The sequence below is a fragment of the Notechis scutatus genome, chromosome 1, assembly GCF_049901735.1.
Source record: "Notechis scutatus isolate UNSWTSFEM ecotype Mainland chromosome 1, rNotScu1.2, whole genome shotgun sequence".
Lineage (NCBI taxonomy): Eukaryota > Metazoa > Chordata > Lepidosauria > Squamata > Elapidae > Notechis > Notechis scutatus.
In genome coordinates, this window is record NC_142009.1 from 301,505,200 (window position 1) to 301,532,674 (window position 27,475).

Sequence of the window (27,475 nt, forward strand, 5' to 3'; positions counted from 1 at the left end):
AAGCCTCCAGATCTAAAGAGACCTATAACTCATAGTTTCTGTCTTGCTGGGTTGAATTGAAGCCTGTTCTCTCATCAAAATTCCATAGCCTTTAGCTGTGATATCGATTGCTTGGTTGAGCCATGGTAGTGATGTATCTCTTCAGTATATTGATGATATTTAACATAAGTGTAGAGGCCCAAGGAAACCTGCAAAGCAAGGCTTCAGGCCAGATACCTCCCTCCCACCAACACCAAATGAAACTGGCTTTGGAGGAAGGAGGTGAACATTGTGCCTCCCCCACTCTTAAACCCCAAACCCAGTCCATCTTAAACCCCAAACCCAGTCCAGAAGGATACAGTGATCAATGTTATCAAAGGGCATTGAGTGAACATGAAAAATTTCTTTCTCTACACAGGCACGTTAAAATCTTTTTCTGCTCTTTTTCTTCTTAAGAGATTTAACATACACTGTTACCCGTGAAGCAAAAAGACTGCCTATTGTAGCAGATTTCTGAGGAAAAAATGTGAAGTGCTTAGATATATACATATTTTAAACAAAATGAAAATACCTTCCTGTTTATCTTTTGCTTGAATGGCTTACTTGTTTTCTCAGGGTTTAAACAACAAAAAGAATTTGCCAGCAGGAGGTGGAATGTTACGCTGCTTGGAAAACATCGCTACATATATGGAAGCTTTGCCAATGGATTCCCCAAGCAATCTTTGGACTACAATCAGCAACCAGTTTCAAACTTTCTTTACCAAATTACCATGTGTTTTGCCCCTTAAGGTAGAGTTTATATTATCTAATTTCATTCTGGTATATTCTGGAAGAGGCTTGTGTCTGAAATTCTTGAGAGGCAAACACTGCATCCAGTCACTGTAAACAACACCAGACATATAAATCAGATATCTATTAACTTCTATTTTACCCTGTGCTACATATATTTTGATTTATGTGTATGTATTTTGGTCATATGTTTACTTTTCATGTTTGGGTGGGTGGGTGGGGTGGGGATTAAATGGAGGTAAAAAATGAGACGGGTGTGCCGTTCCTCATTGGGCACCATAATTTTTTCTTGGATTTTTTTTTGGGGTGGTGGTGCAAAGATAGGAAATAATGGCTGCAAAGGTGGGTCTGTTCATTTGCTCTGGTAGATGCCATTAATAAGGCAGTTCCAATGCATATGTTGGCACTAAGGATTCTGCCCACCTTTTGGCATCAGTGACTGTGGAGCAAGCCAGGCACAATGTTGAACATACGTTCTTGTCTAAGGATGTGTACTGGCCAGTGATGCCAGGTTAATGAGCTGTCCCTGTCCCTAGGAGGCATATCATTACCTTGTTGGTGTCTGATCTGTATCTATGCCTTCCCAGTATCATAGTTTACCTGCTATCAGCAAAAATCAAAGTGTAGGCACCTTTGAAAGACCTACATTGCTTTCAGAGAAGGTGACCAAGCACTATTTGCCCAGTCTGCTCCAACTCTATAGCTTTGCACCATTGGTCTATGAAGTTTTCTGTAATGTTTCTCACATTCTTTCAAGCATTTCTTTCATACATGAGAGCTAGGAACTTAGTTTCCCCCTCTCTCTCTTTTTTTTAAAAATTAAGATATAGGGTTTTTTGGAAACCAGGAATTATATTGAATTCCCCATTCTGTGTTTATTGATTGTGCAGCTCTGCTTTTCTTTGATAAATCTGACATTCCTAAATACTGAATGAACATGTGAAGAATAGCTTGTAATTCCTCTGTGTCCTTCTTTGCCCAAAGTGTCCACTGGATTCCAGTGTAAGGATAATGATCTGTTTGCTGAAGATTCCCACCAGTAGTGCTGCCAGGGTAAGTTAAAAGGGACACAGTGGGAAGCTAAATAGCTATTCTAATACTAATGCAGCAATATTTGTTTTTATTTAAAAAGATGTTGTGTTGAGTATCTGTATTTACTCTCTATGTCAGCTTTTTACATTTTACAGTTCTCCTGGATAAAGGGAATAACTGAAGCATAAAATAGAATTCGTTCAGGTGTCCTGTTTGTTATTTCCATTTATATGACCACCCATCTCTCAGCAATGATTCTAGGCAGCTACCTTAATAGTAAAATTTAATATGTCCTAATTATAATTTTTTAAAAAATCTGCCTATGCCAGGTCCTTGGGAAGGATTCAATAGGTCGATAAAAATGCCAAATCTAGCATATACAGCTGGCTGACTGCACAACCAGCTATAATAATAGTATAATGTCAGTCAACAACACAACAATTCCCATAAATAAGCATCTACCTTGTGGATCAAATCAATAGTAGCTATGCTATGGCTGTCACTTTTTAAAAAGATTTTTATCCTGCCTTTTTTCCCCATATACAACCCAAGGTGTTGCACATACCTAATATTCCTTCTTCCTCCTATTTTTCCCTATAACAACTCTGTGAGGTGAATTCGACTGAGAGAGAATGACTGAATGAAGCCATCCAGCCAGTTTTTTATGCTTCGTTCCGTAAACTGAGATAAAACTCCAGGAGAACTCCCAAACTGTATTAACAGTTTATATGATATAGTGCTATCCCATCCAGAACTAAAGATCAAATCATTGTATCCAGGAAGGCCTAAAATCCACAGCCACCTAGTTTTGCTGAAGTTGGCCTGAAGCCTATTGTTGCCTCTCAAGAATCTCCAGACTCTGAGAAAATATCCGAACAACATCACTTGTAAGCTCAGATAGGGGTGTATAAATAAGTATCATTAGCATACTGATGAGACTTCACCCCCTGCCAAAGATGAACCTGGTTTCTTCATGTAGATGTTAAACAAGAGCAGGAGATATTAAAACCCTGAGGAACTTTTCAGAAAAGAGGCTTTGGATTAGATCTTCCCTTCCCTTCCACACCCACACAACACCAGCTGGAACTGGAACTGGAACTGACCTAGAGGAAGGAGAAGAATCACCATAACATTGTTCCACACTTTCAATCCCCTGAACTGTCCAGAAGAATAGCATTATCTCACCAGGCTCAAGGTTGACTCAGCCTTCCATCCTTCCGAGGTGGGTAAAATGAGGACCCAGATTGTTGGGGGCAACATGTTGACTCTGCAAACTGCTTAGAGAGGGTAGTAAAACACTGGGAAGTGGTATATAAGTCTAAGTGCTATTGCTGTTATGAATGATATTGGAAACCACCAAGGTTTCATTTATTATTATGTGATTGTACATTTGTATCTTCTTATATTTACAATGTTCGTTTGTTTGTTCAATTTATATTGCTGCCTATCTCAGGTTGATGACTCTGGGCAACTAACAATGTTAACAATTATAAAAAACAGAAAAAAAACATGTCTCAAAATGCACATAAAGCAGCAGCCCATAAAAACAGCAGCCAAGATCCATCCATAATAGTTAAGATAGCCAATGCACAGGCTCAACCCCACCCCCTGAAGCCCATGCCCAGTGATGCTTAACTCTCACACCAGATGTATTAGCAGAACAAGGCTCAGTAATCAGCAAATGTAGCCAAACAAAATCTTGAGATTCTGGAGAATTTTAGCACTAATTTATTTATTTATGAAATGTAGACATTACTTCTGTCCATGTGGACTACTGGTGGTTCCCAATAGATGTCTACAACTTGTTGGTGTATGATTGGTGTTGAACTTCCTTTGCTGTGAAGCATTGCGATTGAAATTCTGAGAAGGATCCAGAAGATTCTGATGCCTTTCAGTCTCCAAAAGAGTGGCATAAATTGATCCCTTGGTGCTGTTGCTTGCTCTTCCTTTTTTTTGAAAAAGTTTTTTTATTTTTTAATTGTTTAAATACATCTTTGCAAGAACAGTGTGGTTCCAGGTGTTTTACATTTTAAGCCAGTCATATCCATAGTCACTGATAGAGCTTTCTAACATCACATCATTATCTATTACCAAATTTTCTCATAAATTATTTTATATCAGTCAATCAATCTCTATCTTCCTTGATTGTATACTTATATTCAACAGATTTACAGTTTAATCTATTCATATCATTTCATTAATCATTCAGAGTTTCATCTTAATTTGTATTATCCCCTATTAATCCCCTTTCCAATATTGTTACATATATTTTATTTTCTGTGTATCTCCTCTCTGCCTTCTCATTTTCACACAAGTATATTTTCCATCTTATTTTCTTTAGCCAATAATGTAACAATATATCCTCATTACCTTGTATAAATGGATAACAAAATATTTAATTCATTAAAAACATCTAATCAATCTCTAACTTCCTTAATCATGTATTTCTTATGCTCTTCATGTTTATAATTTAATCTATTCATACCATTCATTGACCATTCAAAATTTCATCTTAATTAATTTATATTATCCCCAATTTATGTCCCCCCCCCAATATTACATTTGCCACTATTGCATATATTTTATTTTCTATGTATTCCCTTCCCTTTAACATCTCATTTTTACACATATATATTTTCTTGTAGCCAATAGTATCAACATTATAACATTATAACCTTGCTACTTTATATATGTAAATAACAAAATATATAATTCATTATCCTACTGTATAATTATGTCTATTCTCTGTCGGGTTCCACATAGTATTCCTTTTCATATCTTAAATATTAATCACTTTTATCTTCCATAAACATTTATCTGTATTGCTTGGTTAATCTATTATAAATTCTTATTTTCATGTCTATTCAATTTTAATTATTCTTATTCTAGTTCTTAGTACAAACTCCTCAAAATCTATTTTATATATTTTACCGCTAAAATATCCCTTCTTTTCCATTTCTAACCATTATCTCTCTCTTTTATATTAATTCATCGCTTCTTTGCTTGCTTACCATTTTCTGTCATCTTTTGGTTTTTTCCCTTTAATCCTTCCTCTATTCTTAATCAATTTCTGATATTTTTTCTCCCATTTCTCGAAGTTTATCCCCACCCACTTCTGATCTCCTTTCTGTAATTTCCTAGCCATTTCATTTATCAGCATTCCAATCTCAGTATTGCCCCCCCTTATTTATTACATCTATCATAAACATCTCAAATTCAATTTCTTTTTTCTTCTTTTGCACTATTTGTTGTTCTTTTTGTTCCATTTCACTGGTTTCTCTTTCTTCTGGCTCTGCCCTTCTTTGTTCTTTTTCTTCTTCTTCTTCTTCTTCTTCTTCTTCTTCTTCTTCTTCTTCTTCTTCTTCTTCTTCTTCTTCTTCTTCTTCTTCTTCTTCTTCTTCTTCTTCTTCTTCTTCTTCTTCTTCTTCTTCTTCTCTTCTTCTTCTTCTTCTTCTTCTTCTACTATCGTCATCATTTCCAGATTTTTCTCTGTATTCTGTATTTTTGTACATAAATCCAACATTCTATCCCACATCTCATTCATGGCTCGAAGTTCCATCTTTATTTCTTTACATAAGTCACTCATCTTTGTATGGCTTATTAATCCAATTGTCCAGTATCCAGTAAATTTTATTTTATTTGAACCAGTGTCTCTTTTTTAATATCAATATTCTCAGATTCTTCTTTCTAGATTGATTAGTTAATCAATCCAAGTCACCAATAATTCCAAGGGTAATGTCCTCTTATATTCCTTGCTCTTTAATTATAATATATTTCAGCTTCCAGGGGTCTTACTGTAGTGTCTTTCTTTTATTCCTTTTTAACTTCTTTTTTTGATTAACTAGTTAGTTTGAAGAGATCTGCAGGATTTTTCTTTCATCAGCAAGTGGCACTTTTAGTCCAGTTTCACTGCCATTCTTTTTCCATTTCTTTAAATTAGCTTCACAAATTTTGTTTTAAAAAATCAAATATTATTTCTCTTTTAGAACAATTATTTCCAGCATTCAAATTAATGCCTTTCAATGCCAAATCCTGCCCCATCGCCAATTCCGAATTAGTGTTCTTCCAAATTTATTGCTTTTAAGATTTTAAAAGTTTAAGCTCTTTCCATTTCCCATTTCTTCTTCTCTCTTCCAAGTCGCCGCTAACTCTAACCTTCTCTGTTATAGTCTTTTTGGGGTAGTAAAAAAATAAAACGAATTCTTCTCACCCTTCTCCGAACAACATTCCCAGTCTCCACTCCAGCACTGCGCTTAGATGTTCCTCGGTTGTCCCAACTCTGTAGCGGCCATCTTGGTCGCTCTTCTCTCCATTGTGGCGTACAGAGCAAGCTCAGGGTTTCCACAGGGGAGTTGCATTCTCCTCCGGAACCTCACCAGGCGCCTCTCCTTTGCTTCGCCACCCCTACAAGGTGGCTATTGGCTCAGTTCGAAGCCCACAAACAGCGAGAAGCCAGTGCAGGATTGGAGACTTCCGTTCCCTGCTTCTGGTCTCATCGTGATGTCAGCCGGGCTGTTGCTTGCTCTTCCAATGACAGAGGCTAGCAGTCTGGGCCAACTTTCAGCATTTCTCTAGCAACTATCCCAGAGGGAAAGTTCCATTTCCCCCTGAAACATCCTCCAGAAGTTCATTCAAGGTACTGGCTGGGAAATTCCTGAGTATCAGCCATGAGATGAATCAACTTGGACAGCCACAGCCTTGCACCTTCCAAGTGAAAACTAAAAGCTTTGTTAGGGTGGCAAATTTCATAACATGTGCATTGTGCATTTTGCAGAGGCATGGAAATGTTCTGACATAATTATGATTATTGCTATTATTATTACAGAGCCTGCTGGAACCATTTTCAAAATTGCTGAGCTTTGTCATTCAGAATGCCATCTTTACCCTGGCTTATTTGATTGAACTGTGTGGCTTGTGTCACCGAGCTTTCACAAAGGTAATTCAATTGTAGTTATTTTAAAATTCTTTAGGGAGAGATGAAACACTACCTTGTTATGCTTTCCAGCAGAACAGAAATTTAGGCAACTCTCTTTTTATCTTGTAAATGAAAAATGCTATAATCCTCTAGTTAGGATTAGGGTTGTTAAGTTTGAGGCATGGGTTTAATGAACGGAGACCAGACTGTAAACCTTGAACTTCAGCTCTTTATTCTCAAGCATAACAGAGAAAAAAAAACCCCGGCTAGCAGTCACTCTTTTATAGAGTAAGCTGCTATCCGGATAACCAATGGATAGCGTTATAGCGTTTGAATCTTGGCACGGCCCGCCAATAGCCAGTCAGATTGCTCGGAATGAACCAATCATAACTTGCCATTATATGGGCCAATAGAAAGTGCTTACGAAAGGATTACGATCCTGCTATGCAAATGAATCTTTATTAATTACATTTTTTTAGTTCACAACACCCCTCCCCCCTGGGTTCCGTTTGACAGCCGTGGTGATGTAATCACGCAGGTATGCAGGTCGTTTTACCTGCCTATTTGATTTTTGCTGTTCCACCGGTTTTTGTTTAAAGTTCGGTTCCGGTGGAACGCAAGGCTCGTCTTCGCACGGGGTTGATTCCGCGGTGCTGTTTTCGACACTATCAGGGTCCCTTAAGTCCATTCCTGGATCGGGCGGGCATGTTTCCACTACGGTGTTCCTCTGCGGGGAGGATGCCCCCGATCCCGGACCTTCTTCAGGTGGCGCGAGTACTCGGTTTAGCGGCTGTCTGTCCTCAATTACGTCGTCGTCTATACGGCCTTCGTCCCCCTCGGTATTCCCTCCCCCTTGAGTTTGGAAGTCCGGGGGGTCACGGATATTGGGTTGTAAACGAGATCGAAGTTGATCTATGTGGCGTTTCCATATCTTGCCGTCTGTCGTCTTAAGGCGGTAAGATCTAGGGCCAGTGAGGTAGACTACGGTGGCTGGGACCCACAACGGTTCGCCGGAAAGGTTTTTGGCGTAGACCAAGTCGCCTACCTAGAATTGGCGATACGTTCCGCTGGATCCACAAGGTTTCTCTGGCGAATAAGACGGGTGTAATCGGTCGAGGTGGGAGCGAAGCTTCCGTCCCATTAAAAGTTCGGCTGGAGTCTTGTTGGTGACACTGTGGGGGGTAATGTGTTGTAGTAAGAGTATTTTGTTCAATCTAGCGTCGATGTCCCCAGGATCCATTTTTTGTAGTGTCTTTTTAACGAATTGGACCATCCGTTCCACCCTACCGTTTGCCGCAGGGTGAGCCGGCGAAGTTAAGGCATGGTGGATGCCCCGGTCCGCCAAGTATTGTTCGAAGGTGACAGCAGTAAACTGGGGTCCGTTGTCGGAAACTAGAGCGTCTGGGAAACCGTGTGTTGCAAATAATCTATCTAGTTTTTTAATAACGGAGTCAGTAGTTGTGCTTTTCATCTTGTGGATTTCGAGCCAGTTGGAGTAAGCATCCACGGTTAGGAGAAAAGTGGGTCCTTTAGTGGGTCCCGCGAAATCAATGTGGATGCGGGACCACGGGCCTCAAGGAGTTTCCCATTCGGTGGGAATTGCTCTCGGTGGGGCGTTGCTGACTTCTTGGCAGTTTCTACACGTGGTTACCCAGGCTTCAATTTGTTTATCGATGCCTGGCCACCACGTGTAGCTTCGAGCGAGAGCCTTCATGCGGACGATGCCCGGATGTCCTTCGTGCAGGGTTTGCAACACGAGTCGCTGTAGTCTCTCTGGCACGACGACTCTATCTCCCCATAGGATGCAGCCCTTCTGGGAAAATAGTTCCGTTTGCCGGTGCTTGAACGGTGCAAAAGTGGCGGGGGTTTCTTCGACTGGCCACCCGCATTCGACCCAACTGAGAACGAGGATAGAGTCTCGTTTTGTGCCGGCAGCGATATCTCTTGCCGTTAGTGGCGGCGAGTTGAGGGTTTCAATTTGCAGCGTAGTGAGGGTTGGAGCTGGGTCGCTGACGGTTTCCGGAAGTGGGGAATGGCTCAAAGCGTCAGCGTGGGGAATGGCTTTCCCCGGGCGATGCTGCAGTACGTAGTTGTAGGCTGCTAGGAATTCTGACCAGCGAGTCATTCTAGGCGATAATATATATGGGGTTGGTTTATCACCTGCTAAAATGCCAAGTAAAGGCTTGTGGTCTGTAATTAGAGTAAAGGGCCGCCCGTAAACATATTCGTGAAATCGCTTCACGGCCGATACAATAGCAAGAGCCTCTTTGTCAAGTTGGCTATAGTTCCGTTCAGCCTTCGATAATGTCCGCGAAAAGTACGCAATGGGAGCTTCATGCCCGTTTGGTAACACGTGACTCAAAATGGCTCCAACCCCAAATGGTGATGCGTCGCACGTAATATTTAATGGCAAAGTCTCGTTGTACTGCATTAGAACAGCATCGGATGTTAATAAGTCTTTCACTTTTTGAAAAGAGCGTTCTTCTCGATGTCCCCAGACCCAGGTGGCTTTCTTGTCGAGAAGTCTATGTAGGGGCTCAGCTACGGTCGCCTTCTGGGACAAGAAGATGTTGTAAAAGTTAATAAGTCCCAGGAAAGCCTGGAGATCAGTCTTATTTTTAGGTCTTGGGGCGTTCTTGATTGCCCTGAGTTTGTTTTCGGTAGGGTGAATACCGTGTTTATCGAGGAGGTATCCGAGAAACTCTACCCTTTCAGTGCATAGTTGACATTTATTTTTTTTAACCTTGAGACCGGCATCCTTAAATCTATGTAAAACCAATCTGAGACACCTTTCAAGCTCTTCTCTATTTGGGGCAGCAATTAAAACGTCATCGAAGTATGGTACAACCCCTTTTATTCCCTGTAAAAGTCTCTCCATTAGACTCTGAAATATCCCGGGGCTACACTCACTCCGAACTGGAGTCTGTTGCATTTAAAGGCACCTCGGTGTGTAACGATAGTCTGTGCCTCTGCGGTTTCCGCATCAACGGGTAGTTGTTGATACGCTTGCGCTAAGTCTAACTTTGCGAAGATCTTTCCGCCGCCCAGGCAGTGGAGAAGATGTTGAACCACCGGCACCGGATAAGCGCTCTGTTGGAGTGCGTGGTTCAGGGTGGCGCGGTAGTCTCCACAAATTCTGATCGACCCATCCGGTTTGATGGGGGTTACGATTGGGGTTTCCCAACGGGCATGGTCAATAGGCTCCAACACCCCTTGGGCTATTAACTTATCAAGTTGCTCGTCAATCTTGGGTTTAAGGGCGAACGGCACCCGACGAGGCTTAAGGCGGATAGGGGCTACTTCTGGATTGAGGCTAAATGATATAGGGGTCCCCTTGTACTTGCCTAAGTTGTCCGAAAACACGTCGTGGAATTCCTGGACGATGCTCTCTTCCCAATCGTCGCTTCCGGCCTGGTGAATGCCGGCCACCTCGATCCCGAGTGGGGCGAACCATTGTAGGCCTAGTAAACTGGGCCGGTCACCATCGACGACAGTTAATGGGAGTGACACGGCACGATTTTTAAAAGATACTTGGACTTGACTCACTCCGACGACTGGGATCGTGTTCCCTTGGTAATCTCTGAGGATGATTTTCTGTGTCCTGAGGTCTTGACGACGGATGGCAGGGATCAGCTGTTTAAGGGTCTTCCAGGAAACCATCGAGAGGGACGATCCAGAGTCGACTTCCATCAGGCAAGGTTGGTTCTCGATGGCCACTTCCACTCGGATCTTTTGTTTGTCTAATGATGAAGCGTGGCCGATAATAATAGTCTGGTGTGCCTCTTCTCGTCTTGCTGGAAGAGCAGATGTTTTGCTGCTGTAGGCATGGTTGTTCCATTGGTTATTCAAACGATTCCGATTTGCAGGGAGGTTCCCTGTGGTTTGGCGGAGGTTGTTCTCCTTTCTGTTTGTGTTGGATTCCCTCTTACTTCTGCAGACCCGTGCGATGTGGCCTCTCTTCCCACAGGAACGGCAGATTGCGTCGAGGAATTTGCAACCGGATCGCGGGTGGTTTCCCCCACAACCCGCACATGGGCGCTGAAATTTTAGAGTTTGTTGATCTCATTCAGCCCGAAGTCTGTTAACCTCTTCTTCATCACTCTCGGACTGGGACTCGAGGTCCTCATGGTGCACTGTTACTGAGTCTCTTTCTAGTTGAGGCGAGGCTTCACGGGCGAATTGACGGAGCGGTGAGTTGGTGCGGCGCATTCGAGCGGCCGACTTCTTGGTTGCCTCTGCTGCAGTAACGTTTGCAATGGCATCTGCAAGATCGATGTCCCCTTTTGCCATGATCTTGCTCTGTACTGTGTGGTCATCTAATCCCAGAACTATGCGGTCTCGCATAGCTTCTTCTAGGTCTGAAAAACCACAGAGGCCTCCCAGGTTTCTAAGGTCAGCGATGAAGTCTGCAATACTTTCACCCTTCCGCTGATCCCGTTGATAAAATTCATGTCTCCGGACCAACGTTGGTACGGCGGGGGCATAGTGAGCCCGTAGGATAGGTTCGAGGTTGTCCCAATCCATTGATTTCACCTCAGCCGGTTTCGCGAGCGCTTTCGCCATCCTAAAAACGGCTGGTCCACAATGGGTCAAGAACACTGCCCGCTTCTTTCCGGGTGTAGCGTCTTTCAAATTGTTGGTTTCTAGAAACATTTGAAACCGATCCATATACGACTCCCAGTCTTCCTTTTCCGGGTCAAAAGGAGCGGGTGGTATAGCGCCACCTGACATCCTGCCGATGTAGATGCGCTCTCAGCCACGTGCTTCGGTTGGTGCTCTGTAGGGTTTAGTCAGCTCTTTTGTCTCCGCATCCCACCTTCGTCGCCAGAGTTAAGTTTGAGGCATGGGTTTAATGAACGGAGACCAGACTGTAAACCTTGAACTTCAGCTCTTTATTCTCAAGCATAACAGAGACAAAAAAAACCCCGGCTAGCAGTCACTCTTTTATAGAGTAAGCTGCTATCCGGATAACCAATGGATAGCATTATAGCGTTTGAATCTTGGCGCGGCCCGCCAACAGCCAGTCAGATTGCTCGGAATGAACCAATCATAACTTGCCATTATATGGGCCAATAGAAAGTGCAGGATTACGATCCTGCTATGCAAATGAATCTTTATTAATTACATTTCTTTAGTTCACAACAAGGGTTATACATGAAAGGTTTACAATTATTTTAAACAATTTGGCAAATTTAAGCTGACTTCCTTGTTTTCAGATTTAAGAAATCTTAATTTTTTATCTCTCACTAAGAGATAAAAGGAATCCACTGAATGGGCCCAAGGCCAACTGACAGATCCAGGTCTTATAGGATAGAAAGGTTGGGGCCAACCTCACATGGGGGGTCAAGATGCTAGAGGGGGCAGCAGTATATAATTGAAACACTAAAATATTTTCCCAGTAGCAACAAAGTACTGTATCACATTGCCTTATTTGGATTTCTTGCATGACTACAGTTTTTTACCTTTCAAATTATAATACTTGTGTAGGTCCAAATCTCTCTGGTCTATATTTAACCATCCTTCCTCCTAAAATTCAAAAAAATTCTGAATTTTAGAATTGGAATAGATTTTATAAAATATATTTATGTAATGATGAATGAATGAATTTAATTCCTTTTGCAGAATATGATCTTTGGTGACTGTCTAAACAGGGTATCAATAGGAACGGCCACTTTCATCACAGACACCCGCTTTGATTTCAGGGTCTTTGGGGGGGGTTGACTGCTATTTCCAGTGCTTGCAACTAGAAAAATAATGAAAATCTAGTAAACACATATACCTATTAACTGCAGGGACCACCTCTCTCTCTCTCTCTCTTTCTCTCTCTCTCTCTCTCTTTCTCTCTCTCTCCTCACCCCTCCCCCCCTCTGTGTGTGTGTGTGTGTGTGGGTGTAAAACAGTAAAATAAGTAGGGAAGCCCACCTTTATTTTTCTATGTACCAGGAGACATTGCTCAATGAGCAGAACAAGAGATGACATGACCGCAATTCTCTGTATGACATGTTCTTCACTTGTGGAATGTAAATCCTTTGGCTCACAAGAGGTTGGAGCTTTGGAATGTGGACACACAAACACAGCCACAGGTACACACACACAAAACCACATAGAGGTAGAAATAGAAACAGAGACAGAGATGATAGAAATAGATACACACATGCACATGTGCATGTGTATACACAGACTCGCAGACATACCCAGAAAAAAATAGATTTCCCTGGAAGGGTTTGCTTTTATGAACTTTGCTGAACAGCCCTTATGTTCTCTCTTCCTACAATTATTTTGCTTTCAGTTAGTTTCTTTTCTTTTTCTTATTTCTTTTCTTTTTAATTCCATGTGCATTTTTTCCATGATCCACTCTTGATGTTACCAAACGTGGTGGATTCAGAGCATCTCATTGCCCACCACTAATTTTGTCATTTTTTATTTAAAAAACAACAACCAGATTCAATGTGCTTTTTGATTCGTTCCTTTTCCATGCCTCTGTATGAAAAGATTTATGCTTGTAAAAAAAGCACTTTCTCTACACTGATGCTCATCAGTCACCATTCCCATTTATTCTGTGCCTCAGTAGAGCCTCACTACTTTTTCTGTACTCTCGTGTCCCATTCTTAACCATCCATTTATGTCATATAACAAAATATTTTTCCCTTGGATCACATTCATTCAGTATTTTGCACACTTTCCCCCCAAATTCATTCCTGGCTCTTCCATAATTTGTGTTCACTGGAGTGAAACATGTAACTGTCAATACCCCATGGATTCCTACTTTCATTGAAGTCTACAATAAATCTATATGTCACCAATTTATATTTTCTGACATACTTTTAATGGACATACTTTCCATTCATAATTAAATCCTTCACATTCCTACCTTCACATTCTAGAATACACTCACTGACTGCATCATTCATTCATTCATTCATCAGTTCATTCATCGATCCATCCATCCAAGGTTCTATCACATCTTTCTTGTTTCTCTTAGTTTCACAAACACATAACTATTTTTTCTTTCTTTCATTCTTCTCATTAATTTGTGTTCTTTGCCATTTTTTCCTCTTACATTCTATGGTATCCTCTTCTATATGCCACACTGCCACAGTTCCCACCAGTAGTGTCCATATATATTGACCTTCACCATAATGGCTTAAATCAACTGAATATTTGATTCAACTGTGGTGGTGCATTGGTTAAAATGCAGTATTGCAGGCTAACTCTGCTGACTGCCAGCAATTCCATCTTGACCGGCTCAAGATTGACTCAGCCTTACATTCTTCTGAGGTCAGTAAAATGAGGACAAAGATTGCTCGGGGTAATATGCTGATGTTGTAAAACACTCAGAGACTGCTGCAGAGCACTATGAAGCGACGTATAAGTATAAATGCTATTGCCAAGTGCTGTTTAATACTAGTTAGTAAAATAGGGAGAGGATATGCAACTTGAAGCATTCTCTGCTGTATAGACATACCTATTAGTTTTGGCACACTTTGGCCAATATGCTGCAAATGCAACCAAAAAATTTATAGGAAACTACCTGGCAAAGCCAAAATACTGTTGGATGCTTTACAATCTAGGTATGACACTCAGAATCCACCTTTTTTTTTTTTTCAATACTCCTTTGAGTTAATATCTTCATTCATATTCTGTAGTTGAGATCCTAAATTCTAAGGATTGAAACTCCTCTACAATGATGTTTTCACTCAGGGAAGTGAGAGGCTGTTTCCACCAGTGGCTGTTTCTATCTGCAGCCCCTCTGTCCCTCCTTCCCTACATTTGATCTGGACACTTGTGGGGTTTTTAGAACAGAATAGCAGTTGTCACAGAAGTAATAGGAAGTGGGGGGAAGCAGAGGATATTCAATAGCCAAACATCTACATAGGGTATATGCAAACAAGCACATAAATATGAATATATACACATCCATGCAGACAGCAGATACATGACAGAGTGTAGCACAAGTCAGGTGCCACAGTCCAATAGTAGATGATCTAAAGGAGTCCATTACATTAAAATTTGCAAGCATGTTACTATACATAGGTGTGTTTAAAGAGCATTCATCAGTAAGGAAGATCATCTGCCATTAAGAAGAGTTTAGAAGAAAATAGCTACCAGTTCAAACATTTAACGTAATTTATATAATGAATTATCTACGAGCCTTGATTTTTGGGTACACCATGTATATGCAGGAAAATATGGGGAGAAATAACTGTCAACACACACACACACACTTTTATGAAACTAAAAGTATGATTAACACTAATTTCCTTTATTTTAGGAAAGGGATAAATTCTACTTATCCCGCAGTGTCATCTTAGAGTTACTGCAAGCTTTGAAGTTAAAGTCGCCTTTGCCAGACACCAATCTGCTGCTCTTGGTCCAGGTACAAACAAATATTGTAATAGTTTTGCAGTGAAAATTTTTGTCCTTTTTCTCTTCACTGTTTGAAAGGTTAGAGGTAGGGTTAAATGCTTGAAAAAAAAATGCCACACTATTGAAATACCGTCACATGCTGTTATCCATCTTACAAAATTGTGCTACTTGAGGCAGCCAAATTCACCTTTCTGCAAAATATTTCATGCTGTGAAGTATTTTATCTTTGTGTCAGTTTAAGACTGTTAAATTTATGGCTATATGTCCACTGTATTTCCTTATCCTGTATATTTGTTCTTGGTGATCTCTCATGTTTTAAATTCTCAGCTGGAACAAATACCAAGCAATTTTCAAATGGGATAATCTCCAAGGACGATATAATAAAACTTTTCATTTAGAGTTCTTTATCATCACTTTTTAATTAAAACACGCATGATACTCCTAACGCCAGCTATTCTGATTTGTGTAACAGAAGAGGAAAATATTAGTGAAGTGCAAGTATTAGCATCAATGGTTGAAAATATCTTTTGCAAAGTAGACAAGAAATGAAGACAGCTTTTAAATCTTATCTTTCCCCACTCAGTTTGTTTATTTATGTAAAAATAAAGTAACACTGAAGAGTGAGCATTTCCAGTGCACTAGAAGAAACTGAATGTGATGGCCGTGAACCCAGAATCTCTCATTGCTATGTAACAGCATCGAATAAAATTTAGGAATATTTTTCCTGGATCAAACTAAGGATTATGTGGTTGAGGCACTACTCAATTTGGCAGGTACAGAACCATAACTCCCCTTCATCTTTTTTCCCAAGCTGACTGTACTAGCAGAAGTAAAAATTATTTGTTTCCTAAATCAAATCTGAAGTGCGTTATTCTTAAAGACATAAATCTAGACAGGCATCTAATAAATACTGAAATATTTCACAATTACACTTTATTTATACCTTTTTGCCCGACTTGTATTGTTTAGAAGTTACTGTCAGAGAGTCTAAAGTATAATGTAAATGGTTCTAGGGTTTTTAAACTATTTTCTTCTTTAGGAAGAAAAAAAACCACAGGTTTCTCATATATTTTACAAATAGGGTCAGCCATAATAAATAGGGTCAGACACAATAATAATCTTTCTAGACTGTAAGAAGCGGTAGTGTAGGACAGTAGAATAATTGCCCTAATTGGAAATCTGAAATTGTGAACACAGATTGTATCCCCAAGTTCTGCAGCTACATATCAAATGGTACAGGTTTTCTTCAACAGGTGGGTAATCTGAATAGAAAAAGCTCCATTCCAAAAGATTAACTGAGAGCTCTTCATGTTTGGTAAACAAGACCCTACTCATCTCAACAGTTCTTCTTTAAGGTTAAAGGATTCACGTTACAAGGACTTGAGTGGAAGAACATAGCAGATGTCACTTATTCAAGTCAAATGGTTTTACATTTTTATATATAGCAACCGGCAGTTACTGACCTCGAACGCAGAGTGACTGCTCTGGCAATCACTGGCATTTAACCGTGTCAAAATGACAATCAGCTGAAACAGAAGTGACCAGGATGGCCCATGGCAAAATGCCGAGCTCTGCAGATTTGCTCCTAGGGTCACCCATCATTCCTCATGATTGACAGCCTCTTTTTGTCCCTATTTGAAGCACCTGGCTTATACATATAGTATTCTTATCTTAAGTTACTCTTTCTCAGAAGCAAGGATGCATTTAAAACAAATGATACTGGCAAATAGGTTTTCCTATGTTGGAACTAAACTAGAAGGAAGTTTAGGATGGTCCAAAGAGGTAACAGAATATTCCAGCATTCTTCAAAACAGTTTGTTCATGGACTAAACAGTTTTGCACCCTGAGGAATATAGGAGGCATGGAACAGAGAACTGGAATTCATTGTTATACCACGAACTCACATCCATACCAATGAAAAACTATATTGATACGGATTAGTCAATATTAACAAAAATATCAACATATTTGTATAAAAATTAACATTAATTTATTAATTATTATTATTATTTTTGCTTTTTAGGAAAAGCTGGAAAGATTCAGATAATTGCTAAGGATATTCTATTAAAAACAAAAACTTGCTGTGTGTGGTATCTTCTTCTGTTGTATTTGTTCTAAGGGCTGCGTGTGGCTGTGCATCATGCCATGGGCCATCTTGGTTCCTTCTGTTTCAGATGGTTCTTGTTCTGATATAATTAAGTGCTGGAGCACTCATTCTGCAGTAGACCACTGACAAGTGGTTGTATTTTAAAACGTAAAACAATTTTCTTTGAATAAGTGATATCTGTTCAGTTCTTTTATTCCATGAATTCTTGGCCCCCAAGGAAAGAAGATGGAAATCAGTAGGGCCTTGTTTACCAGGTATAGACAGCCCTCAATACATGTTTTGGGATGGAACTCTTTGAGATTTTTTAGATTGACACATTTGTTGAAGAAAACTTATACTGTTTTGTATGAAGACAAAACAGTGCAATTGTACAGAATTTGGGGTTATGATCTGTCTTCACAAGTCAAGATTTACAATCAGTTCAAATCTACTGTCTTGCAATTTTAACTCTAAGCAACATGAATGTCCCCCACAATACAGCCAAGAGTTATTAAACATAGAAACAGAATCTATGGTAAATAGTCAGTGATGACAAAAAGAGATGGAAATGGCACACTGATGATGGCAAAAAGAATGGAAGAACATCCATTTCTATTAATTAAGCAATGAACTTAATCCCCCCCAAGCAAGTTCTTTTTCAAGGAGACTCAAATTCATTAAATATTAGGCTATTGATTGTTAGGCAGCATACTTAAATACCAACTGCTAAGGAACAACTACTCACCCTGCCCACTCTGCTATTGTTTACGAGATTCCTGAATATATTTATTGTGAGGCATAAAATGTTGGATTAGCAAAGCTTCTCTTAGGTTCTTTGTTCTTAATTTGTACATTTGTAAAAAGAAACTTTAAGTTCAAATCTATCTTCTTTCTTGTCAGATGAGCTCGTGAGGAGAGGTGGGCTATAAATCAAAAAAGTAAATTGGCAAGGTAACCAGTCTTGTCAATTTTCTGTTATCGATTCACAACATTATACTAAAGGTTACATATTGTGTCTTGCTAAATAAAAACACGTGGAGGCAAATTCTTATTTATAAGTTAGTTTCCCAAATTGAAGAAGGGAGGAAGATACCCTGCAAGTAAATATGACTAAGTTTAGGATAAGGAAGTTGGTTTTTCCAAGAAAGCTGTTCGTGCTTCTATATGAAGATGTAAACCAAAAATGCTGATCATAATATCTCTCTAGTATTTCAAAGCTATATCTTTTCTCACTTTGCTAATTGAGATTCGGTGACTACATGAACATTATCTATGGATGGTCAAGAGAAAGATTAATGTCAAATTGAGAAATATTACAGAAAGTCATCTAGCCCAAACTGGTGATGGTAAAAGCAATCCATTCCCACAGCAGCAGCTGGCTAGATACCATCTAAACTCCTCCTACCTAATCTTTCTTTCTTTCTTTTGTAATTTTTGTAATTTAAACCTATTTATTTGAGTTCTGCTGTCTGCTGCAACAGAAAACAAAAGTGGTGTACTATTTATGTGACAGCATACTCTTCAACAATTTAAAAATGGCTATCATAATTTCCTAATTATCTCTTCTCAGTACTAATTATACACATCTCATTCTATCTTTCTATAGCTGTCACATTCTCCAGATCTTTCATCGTATGTAATGTCTTTTCTCAGTACTTTCCAGTGTGTCATTGTTTTTATATCAGATCTGTATTTTACTCTCTAGGATAGAGTTCCCTAACATGATGCCTTCCAGACATTTAGCAACATTTAGTAATGGGAAAATAGCAAGAGAGAGAGAGACGCCATGTGAGGCTTAATGCAACTTGAAACTTTGACGTACACCCTCACTTTATCGCCCTACCTATTTCAGAATTGAACCTCTGGATTCAATTTCACTGCTAGAATTTTTCTCTCTTTTCTCAAATGTGCACTGAATGGTCTCCCGGGCCACCACCCATCCACTTATCTCTGAAGCCTTTGTCGACTTTTATCTCAGACAACAGATTTCCAGGAAGAAGCACAGCACACATTCATCTCTTTTTTGCTCAATTGTTGTGTGGATTTCCTTTATATCTCTAGCATTAAATCTATTGCCTGTGATGTCTCGATGCCTTGGAAGCAGTTGATATGGGTAGTGATGAGGCACATTGAAGTGATGAGGCACACATATGAAGCATTTGTCTGTTTCTTTTCCTTATGATGTGAGGCAGAAATCTACCTGCTTCCTGAAAGGAGAGTGATAGCATTAGGAAAAAATGTTAATACCAAAGGACATTGCTTTTTTACAGAAGCATGGTAGGTGTTGCCTGTTCACATTTAAATGATCTTGAAAAAGATTTAGTTTAATTTAATTACTGACTTGTGACAAGGCAAAAAAAGGAGCAAATATATGCTTCAGTGATATTGTACATGAACTCATTGAGAAAAGTTACAATTCTTTCATCTTTGTCCATTCACAAAATAGTTGTACTCACTGGCAAGTGTTTACCATCACCGCCAGCATCATTCTGAAATATCGTAGCATTTTAATTAATACCATATTCTAGCAACATTTATTACTACACATATTTTAGGACAATTATTCCTTAAGACATTTCTGTCAGAAAATCGATACATTTCACACAATTCTTCCTCTTTCCATGGCTTGGTGGTCATGTTATTGGCCAATTCAACATCACTCACATTGAGGCACGCATCTCCTCGCCTGGCCTCTCATGACTGTGGGGTTTCTGCAACAGTCGTAAGTGTGAAAAATGGTCATAAGTCACATTTTTCAGTGCCATTGTAACTTTGACTGGTCACTCCACACAAGCAAAGTACCAGCAAAGGAGGGGGGAAAAACTCCAGAGAAGTTCCTGAGACAGTCCTGCCAAGAATGTAATAAGGGTTAATGGAGAGGCAGTCTCTGTAGGCAACACCAGAATGTTTCCTTCCTGCCTTCCTTACAGGATTAGGCCAGTAATTTCTTCTAACAACCAGTTCTCCAAACTGCTTAGAATGTTAACAACCGGTTCTAGCGAATAGGTGTGAACTGGTAGAATCCCACCCCTGGAATGAGGGATACCAAGATTAGCTGGGAAATTGGCACAGAATGTTGAAATTGAAGACCATATGGCTGCAACAGCAGTGGAGCAGCAACCTATAGCACTGAAGAAGCCACAATTTCATATCTTTGGGAGTCATAGATCCCAGATTTTGGACACATTCTGTAAGTCAGCCTATTTGAGGTATCTTGGTTCAAAATTGTTGCCCTGTGAAGCACTGTTCTGTCCAAGTAAAGATCACGACAATAAGAGTTTTAGTAGTATATAGATTGTCTTCAATAATACAATGTTACTTCTAATTTGAATGAGTGTAGAAAAACATCAGAAGCCCTTAGTAAGAAAAAACACATGAAAATGGACAAGAAATTTCAAATATTTTGCTCTGAAATGAAAACCCACATTGCTTACAACTATAATTCACACAACGGCAACAGAATTAGATGTCTGTGTAATGGGGCTGAATGAAAAATGTTAAATTTGTGGATGTGGAACTGGGAAAAATAATACATGGTAATTTTTATATAGTTTGAATCTGAATAACTGACATCATTCCCATTCAGGGTTTAGCCATTTGTGTTCTGCAAATTTAACTGCAAATATCAGCAAAATGATAACTGATAACTGCATTTTGCCTTTTATTTCTCATTAGTTTGTTTGCGCAGATGCTGGGACAAAGCTAGCTGAATCAATGATCTTACACAAGCAAATGATTGCTTCTCTCCCTGGAGTAAGTGTTTAAAAGCCCCACTTTCCTGCACTCCAATTTTATACAGAGCCAGATATAGACGTTACATTTTTCCTCTGCGGCAGTCATTGAAAATTATCAGTTTGTATACTGGATTACATCCATGGAATAAATCTGACAAAAATGTAGCTTGCTAATTAGCATTACAATTTAAGGCTGATTATTTGTTGTCTAGCTTTTGCCAAAAGTGTTAGATTATGGCTTAAAGAATCCCCACTTATTTCAATAAGCATCGGTGATTGTTTTAACCTGATGAAGTAGAAATCTATTTTTGTTCATGTGATGGCTCTCCATTTAGATATAGTATGTGTTGTAGAAGAGCATGGATTTCTAAAGACTTCCCCAACTGATACCCTTCAGTTCTGGTGGAAGTACCACTTCTAGAATTTCCAATCAATATGCCGCCATGGAAGTGCTGGCTGAGGAATTCTGACAATGAGATTAAGGGTGAATCCGTTTGCAAAAGGAAATTCCAAACCTTTCAAACTTCCACGGTTCACATGACTAATATTATTTTCCAAGTGATGTGATCTTTGAGTTGTAACGAACTGAAGCATCTGGTAGAAAGGTAGCAATGTAACAGAATGTGCTTATTCTAATTTTAATCAATGTATTTGATACAAGGTAGAGAAGCAGAATGAAATAAAGAAGAATCATTTGTATAGGCATAGAATCATTTGTATTCAAGGGGGCAATGCCCAATTTCTTTTAGCATCAAATTGTTCAGCTTGACAGAAGCAGTGTATGGAATTCTTCATCCAAACTCACTGGAAGATGGAGAATAGTTTGACAGGACTCTCAGTGACCTTATTTTTACTGTTCGTTGTTCTGTCAAGTAAACTGATATGCAGAACAGTGGAGAAGACAAAAAGTGGTGTCATTCACCTTCATGTAGATTTTAAATTTTATACAGAGAAGTGAGAAGCACTTGGGTCAGTGGAACTCCTATTGTTGCTTCCTTATTTTCTGCTTCCAACTTTCAACAGCTAATCTCCAACTGAGTTTTGTAAATTGAAACTGCTGCTTGTTGAATAGGTGTAATACATGTCCGCCATACATTAATTATCTTGAATTATTGCAAAATTTATTAGGTCCCTTCTAATTTGTTTTTTTCCCTTTACTGCCAACTTTCTTATTAAAAATACAATACAAGTGGTCCTCAGGTTACAACAGCTCTGTTAGTGACCATTGAGAATTACAATGCCACTGAATAAATGGTACTCATGACTGATCCTTGGCATTCCAGCCATCACCCCCACAGTAATGTGATTGTGATTTCTTATGTTCCCTGCTGATTTTCCACAAATAAAGTCAATGGGGAATTTGGTAGGAAGTTGGAAGTGCAGTCATGTGAGGTTCTTGCTTAATATCCCACATGGTCCTCATTTAATAATGGCAACTGGGATGGCTGGAACTGCTGTCACTAAGCAGTGCAGTTATGCAGCATTGCACTTTATGACCATGTAATTTACATAACCCAAGGCTAATGGTAGCTTGATTTTATTCTTACTACAATCAGCGGAATTATTTAGTGCTCTATGAATTATTCTTAAGTGAGCAATATTCCTTTTAAGATTAATCGGATATTATACATGTTTATAACCCTTAACTTATTTATTTATAAAAATTTGTAGGCTGCCCATCTTTCCTCAGGGTAACTCTGGGTGACTTACAGTCACGTTTATTGGTTTTTTTGTATATCCACATTCTTCTCAGATGCAAAAGACCAGGACCTCATGTTAAGTTTTAATTAATATTTAAAATTATTTATTGCTCATGCCTATGCACACAAATCTAGTCAATTAATTAGCACTATTTGGGCACTAGTTAAGGATTCAAGATAAGTTGGACTAAGTCCGCTTGTGCCAATGTAGAGCTGGGCTGATTCCTTTTTTGACTTCATTCCCCACTCCCAGGCTCTGTCACTCTTTCCCCTAAAATTCCATATAGGCAACTTTGGACAGGAGGTACTGGTTAGCATATGAACATGTAATGACTTCATTTAGGAATCGGTGTTGTCATTTTACATTCTAGACCAGGTGTGACAATTCCCTTTCAGAAATCCTGGGGTTGCTTGATATCAGGGAATGAGATTACTCTCTGTTGATATCTGACATATGAGAAAGAGGGAGGGGGAGAGAGACAAATGTAACTTTCCATGTAAATATATTTAGCAACAGGTTTTAGGAAACTAGTTTGAATCATATGACTGCCTGTTACATTAGAACTGAAGTTGCCTTTCAAAGCCCTTAACACAACAAAGCCTATGTTGCTTTAATGCCAGTTTAATGATATCACTTCCCTCCATCAAACTCCTGGGATCTTTAGATTTTGAGCCTTCTTCATAAAGCTCTTCGCTGAGCCAGCCCAAAGCACATAGTTTCTTAAGTTGAGTATTTGATTGTGAGAAGTATCAAACCGGGAAAGTCCGTCTTACTGGTCTAACCTAATGGTCTAACCTAGATAATTGCACTGTACCCCTGATTCTGGTAGATTGGGCTATCAGAAACTATGTGTTTTGTGTCTTTCCATTGTGATATGATCATTTCCCAGAAGCGTTATATGATTTTTTGAATGAAATGGAGGAAGTTGACCATCTGGTTTAAGGTCAACAGAGTTCCATTGGGTGTTGGGCTGGTGTTTTATGTTAGTGTGCTTTGGGGTAAAGTGAAGTATTTGTGTTCAAATTTTAGTATGGAACAGCAGCCATGGAATGCATGAGGCAGTACATTGGTGAAGTTTTGGATTTTATTGCTGACATGCATACGTTAACCAAATTAAAGGTGAGTTTAGAAAAATCAGCTCAATGTCACTTTATTTCATTTTTATGAAATTCTATATTATCTATTTAATGAGGAATATTTTAGTATCATGTTTGTGAAAAATCTAAAATAAAAATGAGCATATCAAATAAAACAGAAACTGTGTTAGTTTTATGGTTGCTGAAGTTTCTTCTTGTAATGTTTCTTCTTGTGAATTCCACTATTCCATTCTGAATTATATAACCTTTCTAGCAGCCTCCTCTGATGGAGATAGGAGCATTTTGATACCTGCCATGGAAATTTATCTATTATCAAACATAGTTTTTTTTTCAGGATTAGACAATTACCTCTGTAGGTAATTTTTTAATGATAATTTTATTAAGAATTACAACTTGAATGATAAAAAACTAATACAGAAATAAAAGAAGTGTAGAAAAAAACAGAAAATAGAAAAAATAGAAAAGAAAGACAAAATTACAATAAAGAAAAGAAATATAAAGAAATGAAACCTGCTTCATTACAACAAATATCAATAACGTATCACTTTCTCTTAAAAATACAGCAAATGATCACTTCTTTGCATATCCTATCTCTTATCTATAAACAAATTCTTAAAACCTCATCATTTCAGTACTGATCAGCAAAAATCCATCACAAGTTACCAAATATATCTATTTTACCCTTGATCAAACAAGCCAACTTTATATTCTAGCCCTTTTCTTACTCTTTAGTCCCTTCAATTAATGTCTTAAAACTTGGCTATTTTTTTTTTACTTTATCTCTTCTCCCAAAAAGCTTCAGAACCTTAATAAGCATTTCTGTAAATCCAATATATGAAAATTATCCAACACCAAACCGGCACACTTTCTCTTTCGTTCTCTTTCGTTTCGAAGCTGTCCCAACTTCAGCAGCTTTAATGGCTGCCTCTTTGCCACTGGCAAAAAGAGCTTCTCCTGGATCTACCAGGGACTTTGCGGTATCCCTGGGATCAACAGGATGCACTCTTTACATTCACCGTCTCTTCGGGACGGTTTAGATCCACTTGGACCGTCCAGGAGCAAAGATATTGGCAGCGATCTCAGACCTCCAAGATCGCATGCCGTATCGTCGCGACGCCAGCTCCGCCCCCTCATAAGATGTACTTCTTTCTTATTATATCTACAAAATGATTTTAGGATAGATTTGGGATGATAATATGAACTGTTATAAAACAAACTAAGTAAATTATGATTATCTTGTAAAACATGAATGAATAAAAGTATAGTCAAATGATTGATTAATAATGATACTAAGGTATGTAATTTTTGATTGAAAATATGAGATTACATGCAATGTAATTGTAATTGAAGACTACGAAATGGAAGCACAAAACAATTTGTAAACCAACCGGCACACTGTATGTATACATATGGAAGATGGCTTGATGTTTTTATGTTTTGTTTGTTTATGTTTGTTTTTAAAAAACAATAAAAACTTAAATTAAAAAAAAATTATCCAACACACCCTCTTTGTTTATCTTTTCTAATTGTTAAGACATTAGTCAGTTCTTTTATATATCATATTTTTCCGTATCATTCATGTAGCTTATTTTCAAGTCTATTTTCAGTATAGTCTCAGTCTTGTAAAACTTGTTCCTCTTCCATAACAGCTTTTAAACGCAGTCAAATGGAGGTAAAAACTTTAAAAATCAACTTCTGCATCCATTGTTTAAAAATATCTTTCAATATGTCCAATGTTAAAATATTTTGCTCCATTCTTTACCAGTAAATGTTCTTCTCCTTTAATTGTAATTTTTATTCCTTCTAGTTTCTTCTATTATCCAATCTACAAAGCCCCATGCTATCATGTTCTGTTTTTTAAGAATTTAAAGCAAACACTTTTCCCACAGGAAGGATTCCTATCTTATTTTGTATTTATTTAGTCTGTTTGTAACTTTCTAAAATCAAAGTTTTAATCACTCTTTTGCTATTTATTAAAAAAAGAAGTTCTTAAACTTACATTTAAAATTTATTTTGCTAAGGATTGAAAGGAACTCATATGATGCTGTATAATCTGTGATCCGAAAGTTCCTAATAGCTGAAAAGCAGTTAACAAGCAATTTTTGACAATGTTTTAAAAAGGACCCTTTGTCCTTAAAGGTGTCAGCTGTGGTTTGAATAAAATGGCTATTCTCTTATCTCCCACCGGAGACTACTGTCTTGAGGCCTACTCATAAGAAGCAATATATGGAGCACTTGTGGGCAAACTTAAGATCTTTTCTTGTCCAGAGAGGAAACTACAAAGAGCCAAACTACTCACTGGCTCTTCATTCCACTGCAGTTATCTTTTAGCAAGCCATCTTCAGCTTATAATTTCAAAGTCTGGAGGTCTAAGATTTTTAGCATTTCATCTTTGCTGGTTCCAGTCATGAATCCACAAAACTTTGTTTTGCAGAGGGAACAGAGAAGAATGAATGTGGTCAGATCATAAATATGGATGCATCTCCATTTTGATATCATAGGAGCAGCTTGAGTCTATTTCTAGATATAGCTCTAGGTTTTCACATACCCCTTTATTGCTTGTCGCTTGGGTACCTGCAGGACCCCCTTCTGCCACCAGAATTTTCTGATCCAGCTAGATCTTTCAGGGCAAAATTTTTTATAGTCCTGTGCTTCCAAGAGGTGAGAGGAACTGAATTTAGAAAGCAATGTTTCTCTGTAGCAACACCAGTGCTTTGGAATAGCTTCCCATGAAAATTAGTCTGGCCTCATGTTGTCAGAAAAATATTAACACTAATGTTATTTTGGAGGGCTCCTCCAAGCTTAAGTACTATGCGATCAATTTCCTTTTAATTTTTTCCTTGTTCTATTAATTTTGTTCTTTTTAAGGATTCATGATCATTATTTATATTGTTATATTGTATATTGTGTAAACTGCTGAAAATAGCAGATTATAGTGCCATAAAAGCTTAATAAATAATATCAAGTATTGCATCTCACATAAAACCAATATAAATATATTGTTATAGAGGCCACTGGGTATGTTGTGAAAGCTAAATGGTATAAAATGAATATTACTTCTAAACTGATATATTACTTGGAGTGACCTTTAAATGATTTTAAAATGTTAAAAAATGGGAAGAACAAACTCCCAGATAACTTCAGTTATGGCCATCGTACAGCGACAGGAATTTTAACTGTCCTTTCAACTTTATGCATCCTGAACACGAGCAATTCATAATAGGAATAAATGAATGGGAAATGAAGTGAATGTGAGCAGATCCACTGAGGGAAGAAGTGAGATGAGGATTTTCAGAGTTATTTTTCTAATGGCTTAAGTAACTTGAGCAGTTTAGTAACGGGAAAAAATGATGAAATCATTCTTATTGAAATATATAATGAGGACAAAAAGGTAAGCAAAGTTAGCTGCCAGCTTAATTACGTGATAGTAATTTGTAAATGGATTTCCCAAGATTTATCATCATAATAGCTCTATATTTAAAGATAAAGAGCTATTCACCTTTAATATAAACCGTTTTCTGATGCAATTCTGAGAATTGCAGCTCCCAACATTACTGGAAGACCTAAGGTTGGGGAAATTTTATGTAAATAAATAGTGTATTTTCAATTGAATTGTGCAAGTTCTGTAGCCTTTAAAATAACTTTACTATCTAAACCAGGGTCTCCAACCTTGGCCACTTTAAGACTTGTGGACTTCAACTCCCAGAGGAAGTTGAAGTCCACAAGTCTTAAAGTGGCCAAGGTTGGAGACCTCTGATCTAAACAACCTGCCTTT

At 38.5% G+C, this 27,475-nt stretch overlaps 1 protein-coding gene across 14 annotated transcripts in view; it reads left to right on the forward strand.

Moving 5' to 3' along the window:
• The window catches only part of UNC79 (unc-79 subunit of NALCN channel complex), a 134,955-nt gene that overhangs the window by 90,932 nt on the left and 16,548 nt on the right, over nt 1–27,475 (forward strand). For 13 of the 14 annotated variants that reach the window (XM_087952097.1, XM_087952099.1, XM_087952101.1 and 10 more), the window contains 6 exons: nt 595–768; nt 1,753–1,821; nt 6,626–6,736; nt 14,988–15,092; nt 20,844–20,921; nt 23,633–23,722. In XM_087952097.1, coding sequence (XP_087808223.1) covers nt 595–768; nt 1,753–1,821; nt 6,626–6,736; nt 14,988–15,092; nt 20,844–20,921; nt 23,633–23,722 — 627 coding nt within the window. The remainder of the gene's footprint in view (nt 1–594; nt 769–1,752; nt 1,822–6,625; nt 6,737–14,987; nt 15,093–20,843; nt 20,922–23,632; nt 23,723–27,475) is intronic. The other variant, XM_087952105.1, reaches the window with a different exon arrangement.